General features: G+C 41.1%; 1 protein-coding gene across 1 annotated transcript in view; it reads right to left on the bottom strand.

Annotated features, from left to right (window-relative positions):
• The window catches only part of LOC109379113 (potassium voltage-gated channel subfamily H member 1-like), a 143,749-nt gene that overhangs the window by 29,777 nt on the left and 94,856 nt on the right, over positions 1-19,116 (bottom strand). The window contains exon 5 of the mRNA XM_019635460.1: positions 17,094-17,567. Within this exon, the coding sequence (XP_019491005.1) occupies positions 17,094-17,567 (474 nt within the window). The remainder of the gene's footprint in view (positions 1-17,093; positions 17,568-19,116) is intronic.

Genomic DNA, 19,116 nt, shown 5'->3' with positions numbered 1-19,116 from the left:
GTGTGTGTGTGTGTGTATATAAATACATACATATACGTATACGGGGGGCCAAAAAAATGTGTACACATGACTTGCATTCATCTTTTGTTGTCGGTATATATTGAGTATTACAATTTTAATACAGTTTTTTTCTTTCTTAAAATGTGTATACACTTTTTGGCACCCTCTCTTTATGTATATACATACATAAATGTGTGTGTGTGTGTATGTGTGTATGTATTTGCGTGTGTGTGTGTGTGTATGACAAGGCAGACATTGTCACCTGTATCTTGCATATAAAGATACAGAGGCTTAGTTATAGGTGTTAACTTGGTCCTCTAGCTCCAGAACCTATGTATTTTCCACTATGACAACTTTTTCAATCTTCATTAGATATCTTGTAACTGGGGAGAAGGTTTCATGAATATCCCATAATAGGAACTCTTCTATCCCTCTCTCTAAGTAATCCTTTGGCTTCCTGGAACAAAGCCTTTTCATGAATGGGGTAACACGTGCTACTCCAGACTTTCCCCAGTCCAGGTAGACAGCACTCACAGCATATTTAGACCAGATGGAAACAGGCAAGGAGTCGAACCCATGTCTTATTCTACACATCGACGATGCCGGACTGATATGCCAGAGAACTGACTGCCAAAAAGAAGGCTGAGAATCAGAGATGGGATGCTGCAGGAACTATATCTAGTACATGGGCTCCTCAGTCCATGAATGAGTCATAGAAGCAATGAATCACCCTTTATCACATCATGGCTGTATGGGAAAATCTCCGGCATGAAAAATGAAAAGCCAGTGCATGGCTTTCTTAATGATTGAGTAGGAATGGCTATGTGGCTATCTCTCAAGGGAAGTGGGTCATTAATATAGGGGGAACTTTTTCAACATAAAAATCTCTCCGTTTGCTAGCTATAAATACTATCTCAATTAAGAAAGACATAATCTGGGCCAGCCGAATGGCTCAGTTGGTTAAGAGTGCGAGCTCTGAGCAACAGGGCCGCTGGTTTGATTCCCACATGGGCCAGTTTTGCTACGCCCAAACTGAGCTGCCGCTGAGCTGCCAACTGGTGGCAGGATGGCTCAGCTGGTGAAAGCACGTGCTCTTAACAACAAGGTTGCCGATTCAACTCCCACATGAGATAGTGGGCTACACGCACCTGCAACTAAGATTGAACATGGCACCTTGAGCTGAGCTGCCCTGAGCTGCCATCGGGTGGCCAGATGGCTCAGTGGTTACAGTGTGTGCTCTTAGCAACAAGGTTTCCGGTTTGACTCCTGCATGGGATGCTGGGCTACGCACCTCTGCAACTAAGATTGAACACGGCACCTTGAGCTGAGCGACCATGAGCTGCCAACGGCTGGCTGGATGACAACTGGACTTGGAGCTGAGCAAGCTGCACCCTCCACAACTAAGATTGAAGGACAACAACCTGGCTGTTCCCCTTCCCCAATTCCCCAATAAAATCTAAAAAAAAAAAAAAAAGAATGACATAATCTGAAAGCAGGTTCTCCTCTCCAATTATGTTCAGATTGCCCGAAGTCCATTTATACTATCAAAGTGAAGCAGAAATGGGGCCATCGTTTTAGCAACTCAGGCAAAATTTCCTGGGAAACTTCTGAGATTTTTTTTTTCCCATACACCAGAATTATTCCCTTTGCTTCAACTGCCTTCATTTCCCATTTAGTTCTACAAGTGAAGACTGCTTGGGAGCAGAGTAAGGAGATAAAATTTTTCAAGGTTGAATGGAGGCTGAGAGGGAAGGAGAAGCCATATGGATGGACACGTGTCTGCAAAAACATGCATACAAATCTGGTGTGCAGCTTGGGGAAGAGGTGTGGTCTGAGAGAAGATGTCAAAATTAAAGTTCGTATCAATCGCCAATTAAAACTCAGGAATCAATTAGGCAAGAATTATAAAACTAGTCTTGGAGTCAAGAAATAGGATTTTTAGTCCCAGCAGCAATAAGACTTTGAACAAGTCCATCGCTCCCAACCTCTGTCTTCCTTTTTCATAAAATTCTCAACATCCACATAGGAATGTTGATAATAAAATTAAATAAATAGGAAAAGGATGTGAATAGTAATAAAAGCTTTATTGCCGCAAGATAGGCTGAGAACTGTTTAAAAATTCAGATGAACCTAAAATAAACTAAGCACAATAACACAGCCAGCTCCATTATAATCAGCCATCACTTGGGAAATCCATGTCCCGATAGTGGAATAAATATTTAGAAGTAACACATTGGAAAGTACTGCCCCAAGGCCTAATAAATGATCATAATGATTAATTTTGGGAACCAAAGCTTGGAATTAGATTCTGTGAGAACAGGAAACCTATAAGCACTCTATGCAAATATTTCTGTTTAATATATGAGACTCAACAGGGAAGCATTGCCCAGTGTAGAATGAAAACAAAGAAAACCTGATTCTTACTCTAGAAGAAACACAAAAGAAAATGGAAGCTATGCTTTCTGTTGTGCTGCTTCGTGAGATTAGACTTGACAACATTCAATAAAGCAAGTAAAGTCATTCACCGCAATGGTGGTGCTGTCCAGCTAGCTGTGTGTGTGTGTGTGTGTGTGTGTCTCTATCATGCTTTGGAGGCTGACATGCTCCATAGGATGAAAATAAGAGATGGTCCATGTATGCCCGTAGCTTTTATCCACAACCCAGGCAGATGCACAATACATGTGGCAAGGTGCTCAACAAGAAATGAAAACTAGGTAGCTGTTTCTTTTGTTTTCCCTTTTTTCTTCTTTTACAAGAATGGTGCTACGGTTGTATGTTTTAGGTCGCTTTTCCAGGAATGAGTTGGGCCAAACACTGGCATTGTCACATCCTCTGTAAGTACTCCTGTGACCATAGGCCAGTGCACCAGTGACAAAAGAAAGTGCAGTGAAGCCAAACGTTGTGTTTTTCCAAGGCATCTGCCCCACACAAGGGTCACACTCTTCTACACTCTGGACTCAGATACTAACCTGTACTGTGGGTGAAGTTTTCTGACAAATTCCAATGTGTTTATGAAGCAAAAATAAGTCAGGGACACCAAATACTAATTTTGTGAACAGAAATAGACATCAAAAGCAATCTGAATTTTCTTGTTTCAGCCATGAGCTGAGGTTTGCTCCCCGGCCGGGATGCATACAGACAAGCCCAGTATTACGGTCTATCCATTTAGGTTCTGAAAGTTGGCTTGATTCTGACATCTGTGTAGCCAGCCACAACAGTGCTGTCATTAAGGACACATCTTCCAAAATATCGAATCAACAAAGCCATATACTGACTGCCTCTGTCTTAATGCCTCTTAAAGTCAGGCTACTAAGAAAGCTTTGTTTTGATCTTGAGGAACAAAAATGAAAAAAAACAAGGAAAAGTAATTGCGATCTAGAGTACCTTCCATGTAGCACTTCAGGAGATTGAAAACTGTCAAAGTTCCCAAATGCTGAAAACCACTGGGCTACTAGGATGGTCTAGAAGTGTCAAGATACCTGTGCCTGGAGAAACTCAATTCTACCTGAAAAAAAAATCTCTGGTAATTACCTGAAGAGTTACTTATCCTCTTTTCCACTCACATTTTACTAGTTGAGTTTTTTAAGGGGCACTATGTAACCAGCCCAATTTATTTTGAAAGCTTCTAAGTGCTTCCCTTCCCCCAGTCCCTACTATTTCTTCTGTGCCATTACAGAAAAGCTGTGATGTTATGAGCATGTGGCCCTGCTCTGTCTATCCAGCTGTCTCGGAAAATACTCGGCTCATCTATATTTAATGTGTCTTTCCTGCTGATCCTTCAGGGTGCAAATCTTCCCTACCACATCTAATAACCATGATGGATTATATTCAATTTAGTTAATGCCAACCAATAACTAATTATAGCAGCATTCTCAAATCAGACTGGAGTTACAGCCTTGCAACGTATCCTTTACAAACGGCCTGTTTCTAGAAATTTATACAAGTATGGGGGAATTAAATTGTAAATATGACAAAAGGGTATCATGACTAAGCTGCCACCATGAGGAGCTTTGAGTCCTAACTATTGAGGGATAGAAAACTGTGGATCCTTGCAGCAAATGAAGGATGACTACTGCAACATTCCAAAGGGGCCAGCTTGCCATTTACATGTCACACGAAGTGTTATCCTAGGGAAATCAGCAGCCAGCAGGGTGCTCACAGCTCAAGAAAAGACTCACAGTAACCTGGACAAGCTGCTGTTGCACCATTCCAAGTGTGACCTTGGGCAAGGTACCCTCTGTGTACCTTCAGTTCCCCATCAGGAAGATGGAGGCAGGAGCAGAGCTTGGTGGAAGCAACATGGACTGACTCTAAACCCGGCTCCACCCTTGGTGTCTTTCTGAGTTAAAGGTAAGTTACTTAACCTTTCTCAGCTTGGTTCCCTCATCAGCCAAACAGAAGTGACAAGTAACTTGCACAACTGTGAGGAGTCAGAGTGATACTGTTTGTGGCGCATGGGCAGGGTGCCAGGCACATATTAGGAACTCAGAAAGTGATAACTGTTATTGCTTCCAAGATCAATATTCCATTCATTTTGATTATGAGAATCAAAAATGAGACTTCATATGGAAAAGAGCTATGGGAGAAAATTTAAAGTGCTAAAGCATTATAATTTACTGGGTTGTCGGAAAAGTCATGATGCATTTTTGCAACGAAAAACAGAAAAAATACGTCATGACTTTGCCGACCACCCAACAGAGTTTAGTTAGAACTCCACAATAACTTGGATAATCGATGTTTTGCTATATGCCAATGGATTATGGATTATGGGAAAGGAGACAAGATAACTATGTGGAATGCTCCCCAAAGGCCCTTACTTTAGTCCCTACTAGGTAAAATGATACAGCCCATCTGCCACTTCCTCTATGAAATCTCCCTTAGTACCATTTAACAACTCCTTCCTCTGTGCTCTCAGAGCACTTTACAAGTACCTCTGCATCTATTCATTCACTTACCCAGCATTTAGGGTGCATTTAACATATGTAAGAGGTTCTGGGAGAACTAAAGGTTCAAGACCCCCTGACCTATCAGCAAGGGTTGATGCAAATAGCAACCAATGAATCAACACTGAAGAGAAGGATTTTGAAGTCCAAAAGTGAGAATGTCAGCTACACCCCTTAGCAAACTGTCACTCTAAGCCTCAATCTCCTTTCCAATAAAATGACAGTAAGTACAAAATAGTCACGGGGATATAAAGTACAGCATAGGGAATATAGTCAATAATATTGTAATAACTATGTATAATTCCAGGTGGGTACTAGACTAATCGGTGAGATCACTTTGTAAATTATATAAATGTCTAACCACTATGCTGAACACCTGAAACTAATATAAAATAACATTGAATTTCCACTGTAATTGAGAAATAAAAATTAATAGAAATAAAATAAAGTGGGAGTAAGTCTCCTTCATTGAGTTGTAAACATAAAATAAAATTAGATGATAAGTTTAAAACACTTAGCCCAGTACATGCCTGGCACATGGTAAATGCCCAATAAATAGTAGCTATTTTTAAGACATAATTATTATTATCACTACAGTACAAAGAGATGTGTGCTACAGAGCAATACACAAAGAGCAGAGCAAGCCAGAATTCATTCTGCTTGGTTTGCACCTTGCCTCTCTGGAGCTCAGGAAATTTTTGTTGATTCCGATTTGGAGGCATGGTGTAGATTTGAGGAGCTCAGAGAAGGCATCGCTGTGAGACAGGAGAGCCAGGGAAGCCAGTAGGTCAATGTTCAAAGACATGCCAAGATCCGGAAGACAGAGAACAAGCAGACAAGACCTGGACTACCAAGGAGGCCAATCTGCAGCCCAACGACAAAGCTTCCAAATGGTCTGAGGTGACTCCAAATGCTAGCCAAGAGCTGGATTGGCTACAAAGAACCAGCTGAGGACAATGTTAAAACTATGAGTTTCAGAACACAGATTCAACAGACTGAGGTGGAACCTGAAGACATATATTTTCAACAGGCAACCTAGGTCATTTTAATGTGCAATCAGGTTGTACCCAGAACCAGAAAGCAGAATGAGCCCTCAGCATTGCCATTCTGTTCTGGCCTTTAGAGCTGACTCTACACAAAATCTCTGCTGCGATCGGGGCATCTGGCTTTTAGCCAAGGCTCCATAAGGGGCAGGATGTGACTGGCTCAAGGCTATATCCTCAGAAATAACGATGAGCTTCCCAGTGACGACACTTCCCAGACCAAGCATCTTTGTGAGGTAAGCTGTTGCTCTCTCTCTTTTATATCATTTCCTGAGCTAACAACAATAATAAAAGCAGTCCCGGTTACTAAGTGCTAGCAGTGTGCCAGGCACTACACTAGTCTACATGTTATCTCATTTAATCCCTACAACACCCTGCAGGATAGACACTGCTCTCATTAAAGATAAGAAAACCAAGGTTTAGAGAGGGTAGCTAATGTGCCTAGGAAGAGACAGTCATATAGGTGGTTGGTTATTTCATCATGAAAGGTACCACTGTTTGACCAACTGACAACGCTATCTGCCTATCTCTGGCTCCACCTTTCTTGCAGACCTGGCTCAAAACCCTCAGGCTGAAGAAATTATGTTTCCCTCTACAATTCCCAAAGCGCTGAATACAGTGCTCTATTTCTGGTCATGTTCAATCGATGAACAGTGAATAAATAAAGCTGAGGTAGTATGTTTCTGTCATACCTTTTCCCAAAGAGCACAAAACACACTCATATTTAGTATCTCACCTGTTCCAGTAGCTGCTTTAAGAAAATGACACTTTTATTGAATTGACACATAAATAAGGCTTTTTATTTAAAACATTTAAACTGACATTATTTACAAGGTCCAATTCCTTCCTGTAAGTGTTACCATGCTATTCGTTGCTTTTTCTATTCAAATAGGATCTTTTCATTTTTATATATCCATTTCAAAGAAATCTGGTTATATAAAAACATAACAAAAAAAGGAAGTCTCCTCTATTGCTTAGCACTCTTTATTTTCATTTTTTTTATGTTTCTCCTTAACGAGGTTTCATCTCTCTTTCCTGAATAGCCCCAAATAGATCTGACACCTAATTCTATACTCACTATTTGCACTGCATTCATGGGTTCATCTTTGGGCCATCGGGAAGAAGACGGCTCATCTCTGGCACCACCGTCCATGTCTCCAAGGCAGGCCATGTTTTCAGAACCTCCCTCACCCGACATGCCCACGATCTGATCACACACTCTTCTCTCTTACTCACTGAACTTTACAAAAGATCAGTCCCCCACTGATACTCTTAGAATTATAACAATTGAAAGCTCATGCACTTTTAAGTTACTTTGCTTAATATGAAAACATATAACAAGCAGCTAAATAAATAAATAAATTAAGTAGGTAAATAAGTAAGTCTGAGTTTTCAGCAGCCTAATGGGAGAGACAATATTAGTAAAGGACTTGTCTTGATCATCGCATGTCACTCTACGAGGGAGCTTCTCATTCAACCTAAAAGGAGTGGCTCTCGTACATTCTAATTTCCAATATGTGCACAGTGGCATTCATGTAGTCAATTAATAAGTACTGAGTACCATCCTGTCTTCAGATTTTTTCAATATATTAAGAAGGTAGCAGCACATGCACACATACGGAAATGACTACTTCTTACAGGAAGGCTTAGTCTTGAGTTCTTACAAAAGCATCTGCCATCAGACACTCAGTGCTCTCTTGGAGTCTAACCAACACCCTGAGATATATTTCAGCTAATCCCCAACCAAGCCTTGTGTCTCACCCACAGAGCTTTCCTGTGCATGGAGGAATGCACCTGACAAATTCCCCAAGTTTTAATTCTCAAAACCCTTTATATCATTTCCACATTCTTTGGACTCCCTTTTCTATAGTGTGGCCATGGCATGCTGCTGTTGGTATAGGTTAGATAATTCCAATAGAAGCCACAGTCATATAAGCTAAAGTGGGTCCCTATTCTACGATAAACTCAAGGTTAAACAAGTCACAGCCAAACATTCAATAATTCTGGAGCCTACCCTGAGAAGAGCTGTTCTGTCACTCACTACCTACGTGCTTTCCAGCAGTGGCAACAACCTCTGCGTGTCTCAGACTCTGTCAACAGTCAGAAGGCAGTACATACAAAACCTGTATTTATAGGAGTTTTGTGAGATTCAGAGAAGAGATATGAAAAATACACAATATAAAACGCTATATAAATAATAAGTAACTACTTTAGTATTAGGGAAGAAAGTCTCTTCTTAAGTATTGGGGGTAGTCTCCTCTAAACTTTAAAAGGCAAAATAATTAAAAGCGAATTTGAATGAACTCAAAACGCAAAATTGCCCAACATTCTCCTGTAAACATATCAGGTATCCGTTCATGAACAGCTGGTATCAAAACATACAAAGGATGATACCACCAACTGTTCAGCATTGTACTTAAAAACATACTTTCTTTGTTTCTTTTAGTATCCTGAACTGTGTGATCTTGATTCACGCTTTCATGGTTTTCCTCCTTCTGCCAATATCTGAGTGACTGCTATGTGCCAGCAGCTGTGCTAAGTGCCACAAATCACACAAAAAACAAGACAATCTTTTTTCTGCAGTCAAACTGGGTCTGAACATAATTAATCATGTAAGAAGATTATATGACTAAAACATAATGGTATTTTGGGTTTTGTGTGCATAGGACATTGTAGGGATGCAGAAAACAAAATGACCATGTCAGCCCGGAAGAGTCTTCATGGAGAAGGTGCCAGCTCTCCAGGGTCTTAAAGAATAGGCCCCTTTCCAAGTTCTTGCCAGGGAAAAGCATAAGGTCCAACAAAAGGGAAAAGAAACCCAGAGCATGAAGTCAGTGGTCTGGCTAGTCCAGAGAAGTAATCCAAACCACTTAGAAACGATCATGCAGGCCTGGGGGTAGTCTAAACTCTAAACTCCTATATATTTTACACTTAAAGCTCTTCACAATCTGGCTTCTACCTAACCTTTCAACGTTAGTAGATGCTAGTAGATGTATAGCATACTGGCTGAAAGTGTATTTTAGACTCAAACTACTCTATTTTCAAATCCTATACTAAGGTTACTAGTAGTGCTACCTTGGGCAAAGGACCAGCCTCACTGAACCTCACTGTCCTCATACCTAAAATGGGATGATGATATGCCAAATTCATAAGATTCTTGTGACAGTTCAAGAGATAAGGTGTGTAAAATACGTAACACTTATTAAACATTTATTAAATCCTCAAAAAATATTTGTTATTGTAGCCAAGACTGCTAATTGTCTACCCAATATCCACTTCCCTTTCTTTCTTATTAGGCACTCTCTATTTTGTTGGGGTACAATGTACCCAGCTAAAAACTACACTTCATTCCCTTACAGAGAAGGGTGGCAATATGACCCAATTCTGACCGGTGAGATATAAGCAGAAGTCATTGGATAGGCTTCCAAAAAAATAAATCCTTAAAAGAGGGACAGGTTCAGGCAGCACATGCTCTTTCGTCATTTCTTCCTTTTTCCTATTTGTAACATGGACTTGATGGCTAGAGCTAGAGCAGCCATCCTGTGACCACGTGGAAAGAGCAAGAGAACCACAGAAATCTCAGCCCAGACAAACCTAAGAACCTTAATCAATATTAGCAATTGTCTACCAATGCATTGCTAATGGTGGGAGAAAAAGAATAAACCCCTATTTCCAGTATTTCCAGACCCTGTTATCTGGGTTTTCTGTTACTTTTAGCCAAATTAAATATATACATATATATTTAATTATATGCAATTAATATTTAATTATATAGACATACACAGTTGATCTTTGAACTACCGGGGATTAGGAGCACCAACAATCCATACAGTCAAAACCCATTTATAACTTGAATCCGCTCTCATCATATACGAATTCCCAATCACCCGATAACCCTTAACATGGATTTGAGCTCCATGCACAGGTCCAATGAAAAAATCCACATATAAGTGGACGCACATTGTTCAAACTCACGTTGTACGAGTGTCAACTGTATATTTAAAAAGACCTTCCATGACCAAGAAACTGAACTAAGTTCTATGAAGATTACAGCATGTTTCCTGACCTTAAGTACACATACCTATTTATACAAGTCCAAAATGCCTTACCCAAACCCTTTACACCAGGTGAGTTTCAAAATTCAGACAGGTAACAGGGTCTATATGCTATGTTTGACCAAATACCTTTAGGCAGAGTTGGGAAGCACCCTATTCTCAAGCACATTAATATTTCTGCAAAGAAATGTCTGAATGTTTAGACTAAGAGGAATACATGAAGACTATAAGTAGTATACATCAGGTCAGATCAGGTTTCTCTAACTACACTCAGGTCAGTGGAGATTTTGCACTTAAGTTATAAAAACTCAATTTTCACAGCTCTTTGGGTTTTGGGATTGTGGATAATGCACTGTGGGTCTGTATCATAAGACAGAATTTAGCTATCACCCAAGTGTAAATAATATCCTATGCAGTTGAGCAGCCTATTAAAACCAAGCACCATAGACTAGGTAGCTTATCAACATAAATTTCTTTCTTACAGTTCTGGAGATCAGGTTGCCAGCATAGCTGAGCTCTAGTGAGGGCCCTCTCTGAGGTTGCAAAGAGCTAACTTCTCATTGCATCCTCACGTGATAAAAGAGAACTAGCTAGCTTTCTGCACTCTTCTTATAGGGACACTAATCCCATTCATAAGGGCTCCACCCTCATGACCTAATGACCTCCCAAAGGCCCTGCCTCCTAATACCATCACCTTGGGATTAGGGTTTCAACATAAGAATTTGGGGAACACACAAACATTCAATCCACTGCAAATAGAAAAATCTATCACATCTGGCTCAGAGAAATTGGAAAAGGCGTCACAAGTAAAGAAACATCTAAGCTAAGCCATAAAGGCTGATTAAGATTCTGAGACACAGATATAGGAATTAGGAAGAAATGCATGAGCAAAGGACTCAACAGCATTGTGCTCTGACCACTGACTAAGAACAGATAAATATTAATAATGAAAAGAACATTAAAGCTAACATTTACTCAGAGATTTTGATATACCAGACACTGCTCTACTCATTTCACGTGGATTAACTCATATAATCCTCACCTCAAACCCATAAGGTGAGTATAACCGTTATCCCAATATTTCAGATGAGCAACTGAGCACAGAGTACTTAAATATAATTGCTATAGGTCACACGGCTAGTAAAAGGCAGAAACTGAATTTAAACCTAGACAGTCTAAATGATAGTCCTAATAAAAACTCAATGAGATTCCAATTTTGGCCTATCTAATTGGCAATTTTTATAATTAGTATCTGGTGTTGGTGAGGTGTGAGAAAACTCACATGAACCTTTGTAAACGTATACAATCTTATTGAGAAGCAAGTTGATAGTATATATCAAAAGCCTTTAAAGTGTGCATTCCCACTATCCTAATAATTCTACTTTGAATAATATCCCAAAGAAATAATGAGGAACTTCTGGTAATAGTGGACTAAGAAGTTCAGATGAACTCTCCCAATAAAAACAACTACAAACCCTGATTTTTAAAATCAGCTTGAATGCATCAGTAATCTAGCAGGGCAGTGAAGAATGATGGCATCAAATCCATAAGATGATGAAAACCTAAAAAGTGAGTTTGGTATTTGGAATAGTTTTTCCCATTGAGTATCTGTCAATTCTGTAGAAGCAGCTAGGGAGGCTGAAGATCAAAGCATTACTTTTGACAGCATCTTGGATTTAAGGGGGCAAAGTAAAAGTCAAGGGGTTAACAAAGAAAGGGGTCCTGGTAATCATGCTTTCATGGGAATCACAATGGCTATTCCTTAGAGCAAAGTCAACCAGAAAAACTCTTGAAATACAGCTTCAGATATCCTCAATCCTGGAAACTATATTCAGATGAGTCTGGTTGCTACTGCTCTTAACTACCTATAAGAAGCAAATTTAAATAGTCTCTGGAGAGAAAGAAAAACACCATTTTAGGACCCAAAATATTTTACAATTTTTCACATAGAACGTCCAGTACACAATAAAAAATAACCAGGTACACAAAGAGATAAAACCACATTTAAGAAAACTAAAAAGAAACAATAGAATACAACAGAAGGAGCTCCACAAAGACTCCAGATTATGGAGTTATTGAAAAGAGACATTAAAATAATTATCCTTAATGTATTTGACACGATAAAAGGCACCGTCAAGAATTTCAGCAGAAAACTAGAAACTATAAAATAAGGCAAATAACAATTTTAACATTGAAAAAAATACAATAATCAAAATTAAGAATGCAATACAAGGGTTTAAAAGTAATTAGGCAAAGCTAATGAGTAAATTAGGAAGCTGGGAGATGAATCAGAAAAAAATGCAGAATAATGCATGGAAAGAGAGGTTAGAAAATACAAAGTGAGTGTAAGAGACATAGGGGATACAACGAGAAGGGTTAACATCTATGTCCTGGGCATTCCAAAGCAGAGAAAAGAAAAAATAGCAGGAAAGTTATAGACAGGCAGTGGCTGATTCTCTAAAAACTGACCCTCAGAAAAACCCCTCAGTCTATAACAGGGGTCAGCCAAATTTGACCAGCTGCCTGTTTCGATATGGCCAGTGAGTTAAGAGTGGTTTTCACTTTTTAAAGGGTCATAAAAGATGAGAAGAGAGAGGAGAGAACATAATGTTGTCTACACAGCCTATTAAATATATATTTTATGGGCACCTTTATAGAAAATATTTGTGAACCTGAGCCACAGGTTTCAGAACCCCTCTGAGCTCAAATTCCCCTCTAAATCCACTCTCCTGTTCAGGGTCCCAGGTTGTCAGTGAGGAGAACTAACAGACACTGGAGGGAGAAGAAAGGAGAGTGAGATCGTGGTATTTTTCAGGGTGTCTACTAAAAGAATAGTAAAGATTAAATCAAAGAAAATTTCCCCCAGCCCCACACACAATGCCTGTTCCTAGATTTTCTGCACTCATGTGCTCCTTTGCCTTTCCCCACCCATCAGAGTTCCACCTTTCTTCCAACACCTTCCTCAACAGGTCGTTTTTGGTGTTTTTTTCCAATTTCCCAGGGAGCCTTCTATTATATAATCCCCCTAATCCACATCTGCTCAGAAGTCTTCTCAGCATATAGGAGTCTTGGATAAAGGGAAGCTGCTCTCAGTGCTATTATCTTTTCATCAGCCTACCCTAGTCCTGTTCTGTTCTAAGGTGAGCATTTCCTGTACAAATTGGCTCTTGGCAAGTGTCAGCTGTGTCACCAGCACTAGCTAGCTGGTGCTGCTGCTGTCCCAGTGGTCTCCCCTGGGACACAATTCCATTACAGAGCCAAAGATAGGAGGAAGCTCTTGGCCCCGGGCCCCAGGGTGCCAGAATTGTGACCCCGGAAATAGCGTGTGATTGGCTCCATTCTCCCCTTTGCACTGCCACACTCAATGACAATAAGCACTATGGTTTCCTTACTAGTAACATGGTTTCCTTAGAGGGAATATGTTTGTGAGTAATCATTTCATCTTTAATCCATGAAGCACACCAGGCCAATAATCCACAAAGCTCCAAAAGTGGTTTATTTGGCTTCTGTTTCGGTATACCCATTCCAGGCTTCAGTTCACCCAGGTTCCAGGCCTTTTGTCCTCTAACCAGTTTAGTTAATGTGCAAACATATTACCAAACAGCCTCCAAACCAGATTATTACCATCAGGCTGGAGAATGACGCAAATGTAGGCCATCTACATAAGCGAAACAAGTTGAGCCAAAAGGGATCATTTGTGTGGCGGAAATCATAGAAATGTGCAATATCCACAGGGCTAAATTCACAGTTGCTGGCTTTAGCAATTGAACCTGGTTCTTTCCTGACCCAAGCCTTGGATGGGTCTAATCCTTGAACTTCAAGAGCTCCCCACCCCAACACCCATACCCACACCCCAAACCCACACACACAGATGGCAAAGCCACCACCCTTATTCCCCTCTTCTTTGGCAGTCTCCACTGGAACATAATTCCATTGGCATTATTAGGAAGACGCCAGAGAGAATTCAGCTCCATGTATTTTTTACGAGAAGTGAGTCAATTATTTCTACTTTCTCCCCATACTGTCCCAGAGAAAGGCCCTGATGCAGAGGGAGCTGCCATTTTAGATTAGCAACTCCACAACAAGAGTGTAAGAAGACAGCATATGCTGAACGTGAACCCGCTGAACCATTGATCAGAATTCTCCTACCAAGGGGATTTCCCCCAGCCTAATCCAGGTTCAACAGGTTGGGTGCCCCTCTCGGCCCCCCCAACCTCTTCTAAGCCCACCTGCCCTTCATGCCTACTAATTTAGTGGCCCTTTTACCAAAAAGTCCTGTGCCTGGAAAACCATGTTGTGTCTGCCCCTCGGTGGGCATCTTAAACTACCCATCATCTCATCACCAACACAGTTGCCTGGGGGAAAATGAAGCTTTCATTCCCCATACCCAGTGCCCACGTGCCCCACCACAATACCCAAGCCATGGGTGAGCCATACACATCAGAGGCTTCTTGGTCAGTCTGACTCACCTGTAGCCCTCAGTGTTTTGCAACCCCCACCCCCACCCCATTGTTGTTGTTTTTTATCAAATCTGTCACTATTAAGAATAGAGAAGAATAGGGACTCATTATGACTGTGACCATACGATTTGCTATGCAATTGTGAGTGAGGCATATTCCCCCTGAGTCTGTGTCCTTAGTTGTGAGTTAAGAGGATTGAACTGTATGACCTCTGTAGTCCTCCTGAGCTCTGACATCTGGTAGGTCTACTTATCATAACCTGCTAAATGCCCCCATGCCACCCCACCTTGGGCCTCTTGTTTTTACAGTCAGCCTGGAGGTAAGAATAATGCAGATGAGATGTTAGAACTCACCAGACTTTGCAGTTGGCAGGGAATGCAAATCATCCACTGCTCAAATGCCATGCCTCCAGCCAGGTAAGGTAGTATCCTCCAGATGTAGACAGAAAAACTGTGATCCGGAAAGGCTAAACAACAAGCACAAGATTCCCAGCCGCCATCCTAATAGGTGATAGCAAGAGCACTAGAAGCCAAACCTTCAGTTTCCTCACACTGATCTCCCCCGCCACTATGGTTGTGAAAAGGCATCATTTCAGGTGCCAGCCAAAGCTTTCAAAGGCATTACTAAAAAGGAAATCAAGTCTTTGCTGAAACAAATCATAGCTATAGCCCCTCAATATCCATATTATTATTTACTATTGAGAGACGGCAGTAAGAGCTTTGATGCTAAACCCTTTGCCAACGAGAAAGCTGCAGATAAATGCTATTTTTCCTGCCTACAATCTATTTCATGAATCTGGAAATCACAAACCATGTCAGGGGTATTCACAGTAAATGGAAAGGCGTTCCAGCCCAACATACACAGAGCCTGAGAAGAAGCTCCCTGCTCAACTAACCTACAGGTAATCTTGACACATTTGCATATGTGTTTATAGCTCTGCCAGAATTTAATGGGCACCTGTGGAAGTCAAAGGACTGTCCTATTTATCTGAAAAACATCGATGCCACTGCTATAAATAGCAAAGGGTTTAATTGAAAAACCCAAGTGGTTTTTAAAGTTAAGTTTCGTTTCCCATAAGCGTGTATAAGAAGCTCTTCTAGGTTGAAATAATTCAATTGAATTATCTAAGCCAAAATGATCATATTTTCCTCACTAACATAAAGTTTTCTAGAAATGTGTTCATGGAGAAAAACATTCCCAACGTGTACTAAAATGCACATTTAAGAAGCCCAACATTCACTTTAGGGGTGATTTTGTTCTTGTAAATGATAAGTCTCAACTCACTTAATCCCCCTATTAAAATCTACACGAGCCACCCAGAGAATTATTCCCTGGGATTTTAAAGTATATTGAAACACACCAAGCAGATGAAAGCAGGGGTTGCTCTGAGTCTAGAGCATCTGAATATCAGGTCCTCTTTACAAGAAGGAGTGGTAGGTAGCTGGATTCTCACAGAGGACGGAGCACAAGTCTGCTCCTACCTGTTCCTTCCAACTATCCCAAGGCTGAATCCCACTAGCCACTCAGCCCTGAGTGTGTATTTTGCCCAACTCAGCCTCCTAGACAGCTTCCTGGGGTACCCACCTAGGTAACAACGCAGCCAGACTGAGACCTCTGGGACCCGCTGTTATCCGAGGCAGAGGATCCATTGCTGCCTGAGGATGAACTGCCTTACCTTACTCCACCTGGAGTGTCAACCATGAGTAGGGGGAAAAAAGAACAATTCCCACAGAACACTTAAACTAGGTAAGAATCTGACATTTTCCCTTGCCCTGACTTGACATCCTTGCTTTTTTGAAGGAGAAAATCACTGTTACCAGCGCAGTGGCCCCTTCCTATGGCAACACGTCCAAGGCACCTATTTGCTGACTGTTTAAGCATGTCCTGATTCCAACACATCTACAGAGCATTTATCTTCATTTATCTTCTTTTAATTCCTTCTGTTGCCTGCAGGACTGATAATCCAAAGCAGTGTAATCCAGTAACAGCTCTACTCCTCTCAGCCACAGCCTGACCACCTCAGACAATTTAGGCAAGGGAAAGTATACAGAACTCGACGCCAGTGGTCACCTCCAAAACTCAGTTTAGTGAAGAAACTCATTCTTTTCCAACATTTACCCCTCCCCCCCCAAAAAAAAATTTAAATAAATAAGCAAGCAAACTTGGAGAGAAATGGCATCCTTGTTGCTAGGAGTTAATTAAACTGAAAGTCAAAGGTCAGCAGCAGATGATAGAAAAGTCCCCATAATTAGAATACTCAATCGGTAGACATTCAGCAATTGCATACCAAGTGGAAGGTTCAGCAACACAGTGGAAATGCGTCCTGCAGCCCCACCACCCCTGAGCCAGTGGCATGCAGTCCACGTGGGTCAGAGGGAAGCCTTTGGTCTCTTCCACACCATTCACTGACATGCAGCACCTTGGAAGCTCCAAAGGCAAGAACAGCAGGCGAGGAAATCCATCAAGCATGCTCCCTCGGTTCCGGACATCCGTCATGCTACTTCCCACCCACTAATTATTCTTCTGTTGACCGCCCACATTTAGTTCAGCTTTAAAGACATGACAACAAGGTCTGAGATTTGAGGGATGTACCTGACTCTCTCTCCCCTCCAGGGGTGGTGGAATCTGATCAGCAAAACCGATCTTCCCTGGATCACCTATAAAGGCACTAACCTCATCCACGTTCTCAAAAGCGTTGATGACATCATATGGCAAACAGGACAGAAGGTCAATCACAAACCACGTCTTCAGGTAGTTCATGCGGATGAGTTTGGGGTCAGAAATCACCTCCCCAGCTGGTCCAACAAAAGTGGTATGAAAATTCAGCACAATGTCCACCAAAAAGATGACATCCACAATGCTATCCACCACCAGCCAGGCCACGTTGTTCTGCCTGGTTTTAAAGGAGACATTGTAAGGGACCAAGATGGCTGTGTAGAAGGTTAAAATCAAGATGATCCAATCCCACGTGGTCTTAAAAACACAGTAATGTAAGATGATGTGAGGGGGAGTCTTTGGTGCCTCTTGCTTGTATTGGGGAAGAATGTCTGAGCCCAGCTGCAGGACCTGTACAGAAAAACATGGCCAAGAGAGAACTACGTTAGAAAATAATTGCAGGCATCTAACCACTCGGCATCTGTCACTGACAAACACCCGTGACGCTCCAGATGGATCATTAGGTGCAAAAACAGGTACTAGAGGAGTATGGGAAAGTGGAAGTGAACACTGTCATATAAATAATCACAATGAAACAATGGTTAAACTATCATTTGGCATACTGTGCCAAGCATTGTACTAAATACTTCACATACATTTATTATCTCACTTAATTCTAAATACAACCTCATTTTATTAGCCAATTATTATTCTATGGGACAAGTGATAAACCGAGGCTCAAGAGAATTATGTGGCTTTACTCAACTAACATTTATTGCTCTGTGCCAGGAACTGTTCTAGACATTAGACACACAGTAATGAATGAAACAGCATGATTCCTGCTCTCGTGGAGCTCAGTCTAGTAGGCAAATCAAGGTAATTTCAAATTGTGATCAGAGCTAAATAAGAGTTGCAGGGGGGAGACATACAGTAGTTTGATAGAATGTGACTTGAGGAATAGAGGAGGGAAAGTGTTTGAACTGAAATATGAATGACAGCAAGGAACCAGCCAGTCAAACTTATATAGAAAAATTATCCTAGGCAGACAACGTAACTGGTATAATGAACCCAGGGTGGGATAAGCTTGATATCTTCAGGAAAAGGAAGAAGTCTGGTGTGACTGACACACTAAATGAGGGGGAAAGGGATACGAAATGAGCTCAGAGGGGAAGCAGAAACCAGATCATGTAGGACCTCGTGGGCCATCGGGAGATGTTGGGTTTTATTTTCAGTACATCTGAGTATAACTGGAGGGTTTTTAAGCAAGAGAATAATCTGATGTATATTTAAAAAAAAGATAACACTGGCTGCTGCATAGATAATGAATTGAGGCAGAGGATTAGAGGGAAGAATACAATCATGCAACTTAGAATAACAGCCTGGGGGAAAGATGGGTAATGGAGAAAAGCAGTCCAATTTGGGATACATTTTTGAAGTAAAACCAACTGAACTTGCTGATAGCTAGAAAATGAAGAACACAGAGCAATGAAAGGTACCCACTACTTTATTCCAAAAAACCCATCACGGTAGTTGGCCCAAAGTAGGCACTACAGGACTGTTTTTAAGTGAATGAATGAATTTCAAGGTCATGCAACAAGCAAAAGATGGAACCAGGATCCCAAACTAGGTCCAGCTCAATTAAAAACACATGCCAGTTCTACAACAAGGTTGAGTTTCCCAAAATAACAAACTTTTAATGGAGCAGACTCAGTAAAAGTAAGAGTCCAGAGAAGCTTGGCTCCAAGACGGTATCACAAATGGGTTTCACCTCAACAATCAAAGGCAAAAAGCTATGCTTTCAGAGGCCAGGCCAAGCTGGAAGGGACCCTTCCCCACCCCCATCCCAGCTGTTCCTCTGTGCCATTTGCAGGTTCTTAGCACTTTATAGGTGAAACTTCCTGTTGTGTCATGAAAACTTCTTTGTCCCTCCAGAGATTAAAGACTCGTTAGTGAATATAAA

This window comes from Hipposideros armiger, unplaced genomic scaffold (genome assembly GCF_001890085.2).
Source record: "Hipposideros armiger isolate ML-2016 unplaced genomic scaffold, ASM189008v1 scaffold_22, whole genome shotgun sequence".
NCBI classification, from domain to species: Eukaryota; Metazoa; Chordata; class Mammalia; order Chiroptera; family Hipposideridae; genus Hipposideros; species Hipposideros armiger.
This window is presented reverse-complemented; position numbering and strand designations above follow the sequence as displayed.